The sequence below is a fragment of the Tupaia chinensis genome, unplaced genomic scaffold, assembly GCF_000334495.1.
Source record: "Tupaia chinensis unplaced genomic scaffold, TupChi_1.0 Scaffold146027_1, whole genome shotgun sequence".
NCBI lineage: Eukaryota > Metazoa > Chordata > Mammalia > Scandentia > Tupaiidae > Tupaia > Tupaia belangeri.
This window is the reverse complement of record NW_006205883.1, coordinates 172,010-180,060: the sequence shown is the minus strand read 5'-3', so window position 1 is coordinate 180,060 and position 8,051 is coordinate 172,010. Positions and strand designations below refer to the sequence as shown.

Here is an 8,051-nt window from a genome sequence, read left to right as displayed (position 1 = left end):
CCCGATCAACCATCCTCGTGGTGGCTGCATGAAGTGGGGCCGTGTGTGAGTCCTGACAGTGAGGCAGAGTTTCCTGCCCTGGCCTGTGAGGGACCCAGAGCACCCGCGAGGTGGGGACTCGGGGAGGCCAGAGACTCTGAGATCCTTGCAGACCCAATGGCATCTCCCGGGACCATCAGAGCCATGTGTTAGACCTGGGGGGAAGACCGGTACCTCCACATGGGACAGGTGCCTACGGTTTATTTTGTATGTTTTTTTAAATCAGGTTTTTGCACACGGTGGGTGTCCTCACTAGAGAGAGACAGAGAGAGAGAAAGTGAGAAATCACCCTGGGAGATGGCCACACCACGGTCCCTTCTCCATTCTCCTCTGGGATTCTGAGCACGCACGCTCACATGCCCAGTGAGATTTTTAAGCCACCGGGTCCCCATCAGACATCGCGGTTGGCCACGTGGGGGTCCAGCACCATAACTGCCACCCACCTGTGCCCTCCCCCCCATGGGGACTGAAGTCTCTGCTCGGAGGGCCGACATGCCTGGTGTCCCCGTGGATAACACAACTGCCTGGCTCCTGGGGAGCCGGCTGCTCTGCTGGGTCCTGACCCCCACGTGTCACCACCCGTAGGTGCCGCTCACAGCCCTGCTGCCCCCTGTGTAGACAGGAGCTCAGTGAAGTTTCTCCCCTTGTCCTCCACCTCACGAAGCCCTTCAGGTGGGCTCGAGACAACACGGACACAGCGTGGACAAAGCGTGTGTGTTGGCCACAGGGCGGGTAGGTGGCTTCGCCCTGGTTCTGTGTTGCTGGTACTTGGTCAGGACCCACGGGGTGCCGCAGTGACTCACCGCATCCTAACACTTGGGGATTACGTCATAACATGCTCTCCGGGGACCGGGTCCCTGTGCATGACTTTGTAACGAGAGGTGGCCGGCACCCAGAGGGAGGAGTGGTGAGCAGTGGACGCTGCCTTCCCGACCTGACCCTGACGTCCCCCATGCTCTGTCAAGGCCAGATCCTCGATGCCGTGGAAGAACACGGGCTGACGAACACGACCTTCACGTATTTCACCTCTGACCACGGGGGACACTTGGAGGCCAGAGATGAGCACGGCCAGCTGGGCGGGTGGAATGGAATTTACAGAGGTGAGCACCAGGCTGTCGGGGGGAAGGGCCATGAGAGCCAGGGGACGCTCGCCCTCGAGGTTCCAGGACACACAGAGGCAAAAAGGGGTTTGCTCCTTCCAGGGAGAATGTATTGATCAGCTGCTACAGACTGAATTCTACCTAGATGACAGTGACAGAGAAAAAAGACAGTATTTTCTTCTCCAATTAACTAGGAAAGGGAGATGGACAGATATGTAAGATAAAATTACAATAAATATTCTAAATAAGAGAAGCAAACAGTGATTGGAATACTAGTTTTATGTGTCTATGTAATCTACTATTTCATGTTACATTTAGGGGACTATATTTATATATATACACACACACATACACATATTTGCTATAGGGTTTGTGCATGCACCAGAGGTAAGAGAAGGAAAGTGAGAATTCACCCCCCCAGGGGAGAATCAGCATGTTGCAATCCTTTCCCCTCCATTCTCCTCTTGGGATTTGGGGCATAAGCATACACACATCTAGAATGATTTTATTTCTTTTTTTTAAAAAAAGAATCATTTAACTTTATTTATTTATTATTATTATTGTTATTGGTATTATTTAATTTGACCAGAAAAAGACAGAGGGAGAGAGTAGGAAAGTGAGAAAGCAAGCTGCCAGGTTCAGAACTTAAATCGCAGTCATCCACGTAGAACTCCAGCGTTTTTAACCACCACGCCTCCTACCAACCCCCACCCATAATGATTTTCAAGCCACCAGGTCCTGGAGTCAAACTGTGGCCAGCCATGTGCGAGTCCAGCACCTTAACCACCATGCCATTCACTGGCCCCATGACTCATGGTGTTTTGACATGTCTCTTGCTCAGCGCTGTGTAACCTGAGCTGTGTGTGGTGAAAATGGCTCATCACTGCCCCCACGTGTCTACTGCAGGGTTCCTCAGAGTGCCCCACACTCACTCAGCCTGGGCTGATGATAGTGCTCTTGGCTTAGGGACTCACACACTTGACTCAAAGGCATATGCTGAGGTCCAGCACCTGCAAGAGCTCTGTCCTGTGAGTTGGGTTTCCTCACACAGTGGTCTGTGATGCCAAGGGTGAGAAGGAGACATGGAGGAGATGGGGGAGAGGGAGGGAGAGAGAGAGAAAGGGAGGACGAGGAGAAGGAGTAGGAAGAGGAAAGAAAGAAGGAGAAGAAGAAAAGAAAGAACAAGAAGAAAAGAAAGAAGAAAAAGAAAAACAAGAAGAAAAGAAAGAACAACCAGAAGAAAAATAAGAAAAAGAAAGAAGAACAAGGAGAAGAAAAACAAGAAGAAAAGAAAGAACAGTGAGAAGAAAAACAAGAAGAGAAGAAAGAAAAACAAGAAGAAAAGAAAGAAGAAAAACAAGAAGAAAAGAAAGAAGAACAGCAAGAAGAAAAACAAGAAGAGAAGAAAGAACAGGAAGAAGAAAAGAAAGAAGGAAAACAAGAAAAGAAAGCGCAAGAAGAAGAAAAACGAGGAAAAAGGAGAAAAGAAAGAAAAAAACAGGTAGAAGAAAAACAAGAAGAAAAGAAGAACAAGAAGAAGAAAAACAAGAAGAAAAGAAAGAACAACAAGAAGAAAAACAAGAAGAAAAAGGAGAAAAGAAAGAAAAAGAACAGGTAGAAGAAAAACAAGAAGAAAAGAAGAAGAACAAGAAGAAGAAAAACAAGAGGAAAAGGGAGAAAAGAAAGAAAAAACAGGTAGCAGAAAAACAAGAAGAAAAGAACAAGAAGAAGAAAAACAAGAAGAAAAGAAAGAACAAGAAGAAAAGAAGAAGAACAAGAAGAAGAAAAACAAGAAGAAAAGAAAGAACAGCAAGAAGAAAAACAAGAGGAAAAAGGAGAAAAGAAAGAAAAAAACAGGTAGAAGAAAAACAAAAAGAAAAAAAAGAAGAAGAACAAAAAGAAGAAAAACAAGAAGAAAAGAAAGAAGAAGAACAGAAAGAAGAAAAACAAGAAGAAAAGAAAGGGAGAAAACAAGAAGAAAAAGAAGAACAGGAAGAAGAAAAAAAAACAAGAAGAAAAGGAAGAAGAACAGCTAGAAGAAAAACAAGAAAAGACAGAAGAACAACAATAAGAAGAAAAACAGAAGAAATAAAGAAGAATAAGAAAAAGAAAAGAAAGAAGAAAGAGAAAAGAAAGAAGAGAAATAAGAAGGAGGAAGAGGAAGAGGCCAAGAGAAGAGAAGGGGCAGAGAGGGCAGATCAGTTTAGCTGGAGATAGTGGAGGCAGAGAGGGAGCTGGAGGAGAGAACAGGAGAGGGAGGAACAGGAGAAAGAAGAAGAGGAAGAGGAGGGAAAAGAAGGAGAGGAGGTGAACAAGACAGAAGAAAGAAGTAATGGGAATATACTAAGCAACACAAGGAGAAAGAGGGGTGTAAGAAAAAGAAAAGAAAAACAAAGGAAGCATGTGAAGACAGAGAAGGTGTGTGGTGTCAACTTGAGAATGAGAGTAGGTTGAGGACGAGGACAGACAGGAAGAAAGGAGAAGCAGGAGAAGGAAGAGCAATGGGGAGAGGAAAAGAGGAAGCGAAGCCACATGGCCTTTACAGGCTTCCTGGGAATTCCCGGGTCCCATTCATTGACACAGCTGCAGTGTCCCACCGACAACAGAGGCCAGGAGACCCTGCTGTGGGCGTCTTTGGGAAACAGCTGTGTGCACATGTGCATGTGGGTTCGACACAACACGTCTCTGCTCAATAATCTGCAAGGCGAGCTGTGCCCGGTGGAGACGGGTCGTCTCTGCTCACCTTGTCTTCGGCAGGGACGGCTCAGAGCCAGACAGGGTGTGTGCAGTGCCCGGCATCCTGGAGGGTTCTCACCACGTCTTCTCCTTACAGGGGGCAAAGGCATGGGAGGCTGGGAAGGCGGCATCCGCGTCCCGGGGATATTCCGCTGGCCCGGGGTGCTGCCGGCCGGCCGCGTGATCCATGAGCCCACTAGCCTCATGGATGTCTTCCCCACCGTGGTCCAGCTGGGGGGCGGCCAGCTGCCCCAGGACAGGTACGCGGTGGTACAGGTACAGGCACCTGCCCCTGACAGCGAGAGCTCTAGGTCACACACTCACACGACGGTTGGGGACACGTCAGAGCTTTGAAACACTCGCTCCCTCCAATTTCGGGGCCACCTAATGAAGACTCCCTAAAACGGATAAGTAAATGCATGTTCGGCATAGGAACTTGCTCCAGCCCTGAGAAACCGTGTCCTCGGCACGGCAAAGGGAAGGCCAAGCCATCAGAGCGAGGTCCGGTCAAGGTCACCTTGCTGGAACCGCGGTTACACGGCCTTGCCAGGGTTTGGGGGAAGCTCAGCAAGTCCCACTTAGAAATGGTGGTGACCCGGATTTCAGCCCTTTGCAGAGAATCCACCTGCCACAGGAGAATGGTGTGGAGAGAAAGATTTCAGTAACACTTCTAGTTCTCTCCATGTGGAGTAACGAGTCAATAGTGCTGTGTAAGAGACAACCATGTGACAGTCCCTCTGCCCACCTTCTCATCTCAGGAACATGCTATTACGGGGTGCATTAGTGTACCAGCGGGGTGGTCCAGAGAGGCATGTTTGTTGTGTATACACATGTGTGTGCACGTGTGTGTATGCAAATGTATATGAGTCTATGTACATGTGTAGATGCATGTGTTTCTATGGATACATGTGTATGCAGTTGTATATTTGTTTTTACACATGGGCATGCATGTGCATCCATATATGTATATGTATGCATGCATGTAAATTGTGTAATTGTGCGTGTGTGTTTGTGTGCATATTTACACGTGTGTGTAGATGTGCATGTATACGCATGTATGTGTGTACATGAATGGCTATGCTTCTCTGTGTATGTGCATGTAAATTGTGCGAGTGCACATGCACACCCTTCTATGTATGTGTGTGTACATACATGCAATCATATGTGTGCACACATGTGTATATATCAATATATATCTGTGTGTTTATAAATGACTCCTGAAAGACCTTGATCTGACCACGGCCCTTGTCTCTATATGTATCTAATGTGTATACATATCCATGTGTATATGTGTCTAGATAGTCATGTATGTGAATGTGTCATATATGCAGGTGTGTTTATAAATAACTCCTGAGAGGCCCTAGTCTCACCTCTCTTCTTGTCTATATATGTATATATCTATATCCATGTGGTCTATATATGTATATATATCCACGTGGTCTATATATGTATATATATCCATGTGGTCTATATATGTATATATATCCAGAGACACACAGAGTGGAGACCAGATGAGGTGCTGATCAAGTCTCGTTTACTGCAGAGCAAACTGTGCTTTAAGTACAGGCTGGTGGGCATTGATTGGTTGCCCGAAATGCAAATAAGGTATGAGTCATAGGGAGCCAGTCATCAGTGTCCCGGAAGTTAGTCACATGGTTTCTGGGAAATGGTTTGTTCAGTGAGGACGCAGAAACTTAAGGTTTCTAAGATGGCGGATAGCTCTTAAGATGGTGGATAGCTCAAGGTGGCTTCCGTATGCAGTGCCCTGCACATATATGTATGTAATGTGTATGCATATCCGTGCATGCATGTATCTAGATATGTGTGTATGTGTGTGTCTATTAGTATATATGCGCATGTGTTTATAAATGAGCCCCAAATAGACCTTGTCTGAACTCTACCCTGTCTATACATGTGTTAATGTGTATGCATATCCATGTGTGTGTATATGTGTCTAAGTGTGCATATGTCTGCATATGTGTGTATGCATCAGTATGTATGCATGCATGTCTATAAATGACTCCCGAGAGGCCCTGTCTGACCCCCGTCCTGTCTATACATGTGTTAATGTGTACACATATCCATGTGTGTGTATGTCTAGGTGTGTATGTCTGCATATGGGCCCCGTCTGACCCCTGCCCTGTCTATACATGTGTTAATGTGTACACATATCCATGTGTGTGTGTGTCTAGGTGTGTATGTCTGCATATGTGTGTATGCATCAGTAGGTGGTCTTGCATGTCTATAAATGACTCCCGAGAGGCCCTGTCTGACCCCCGCCCTGTCTATACATGTGTTAATGTGTACACATATCCATGTGTGTGTGTGTCTAGGTGTGTATGTCTGCATATGTGTGTATGCATCAGTAGGTGGTCTTGCATGTCTATAAATGACTCCTGAGAGGCCCCGTCTGACCCCTGCCCTGTCTATACATGTGTTAATGTGTACACATATCCATGTGTGTGTGTGTCTAGGTGTGTATGTCTGCATATGTGTGTATGCATCAGTAGGTGGTCTTGCATGTCTATAAATGACTCCTGAGAGGCCCCGTCTGACCCCTGCCCTGTCTATACATGTGTTAATGTGTACACATATCCATGTGTGTGTGTGTCTAGGTGTGTATGTCTGCATATGTGTGTATGCATCAGTAGGTGGTCTTGCATGTCTATAAATGACTCCTGAGAGGCCCCGTCTGACCCCTGCCCTGTCTATACATGTGTTAATGTGTACACATATCCATGTGTGTGTGTGTCTAGGTGTGTATGTCTGCATATGTGTGTATGCATCAGTAGGTGGTCTTGCATGTCTATAAATGACTCCTGAGAGGCCCCGTCTGACCCCTGCCCTGTCTATACATGTGTTAATGTGTACACATATCCATGTGTGTGTGTGTCTAGGTGTGTATGTCTGCATATGTGTGTATGCATCAGTAGGTGGTCTTGCATGTCTATAAATGACTCCTGAGAGGCCCCGTCTGACCCCTGCCCTGTCTATACATGTGTTAATGTGTACACATATCCATGTGTGTGTGTGTCTAGGTGTGTATGTCTGCATATGTGTGTATGCATCAGTAGGTGGTCTTGCATGTCTATAAATGACTCCTGAGAGGCCCCGTCTGACCCCTGCCCTGTCTATACATGTGTTAATGTGTACACATATCCATGTGTGTGTGTGTCTAGGTGTGTATGTCTGCATATGTGTGTATGCATCAGTAGGTGGTCTTGCATGTCTATAAATGACTCCTGAGAGGCCCCGTCTGACCCCTGCCCTGTCTATACATGTGTTAATGTGTACACATATCCATGTGTGTGTGTGTCTAGGTGTGTATGTCTGCATATGTGTGTATGCATCAGTAGGTGGTCTTGCATGTCTATAAATGACTCCTGAGAGGCCCCGTCTGACCCCTGCCCTGTCTATACATGTGTTAATGTGTACACATATCCATGTGTGTGTGTGTCTAGGTGTGTATGTCTGCATATGTGTGTATGCATCAGTAGGTGGTCTTGCATGTCTATAAATGACTCCTGAGAGGCCCCGTCTGACCCCTGCCCTGTCTATACATGTGTTAATGTGTACACATATCCATGTGTGTGTATGTCTAGGTGTGTATGTCTGCATATGTGTGTATGCATCAGTATGTATGCATGCATGTCTATAAATGACTCCCGAGAGGCCCTGTCTGACCCCCGCCCTGTCTATACATGTGTTAATGTGTACACATATCCATGTGTGTGTATGTCTAGGTGTGTATGTCTGCATATGTGTGTATGCATCAGTATGTATGCATGCATGTCTATAAATGACTCCCGAGAGGCCCTGTCTGACCCCCGCCCTGTCTATACATGTGTTAATGTGTACACATATCCATGTGTGTGTGTGTCTAGGTGTGTATGTCTGCATATGTGTGTATGCATCAGTAGGTGGTCTTGCATGTCTATAAATGACTCCTGAGAGGCCCTGTCTGACCCCCGCCCTGTCTATACATGTGTTAATGTGTACACATATCCATGTGTGTGTGTGTCTAGGTGTGTATGTCTGCATATGTGTGTATGCATCAGTAGGTGGTCTTGCATGTCTATAAATGACTCCTGAGAGGGCCCGTCTGACCCCTGCCCTGTCTATACATGTGTTAATGTGTACACATATCCATGTGTGTGTATGTCTAGGTGTGTATGT

The 8,051-nt window shown here is 46.3% G+C and overlaps 1 protein-coding gene across 1 annotated transcript in view; it reads left to right on the top strand.

Moving 5' to 3' along the window:
- Positions 1–8,051, top strand: part of LOC102475398 (arylsulfatase D-like) — a gene marked incomplete at its 3' end in the record, with an annotated part of 28,506 nt that overhangs the window by 18,726 nt on the left and 1,729 nt on the right. The window contains 5 exon segments of the mRNA XM_027768359.1: positions 152–228; positions 625–771; positions 1,005–1,139; positions 3,973–4,151; positions 4,308–4,352. Coding sequence (XP_027624160.1) covers positions 152–228; positions 625–771; positions 1,005–1,139; positions 3,973–4,151; positions 4,308–4,352 — 583 coding nt within the window.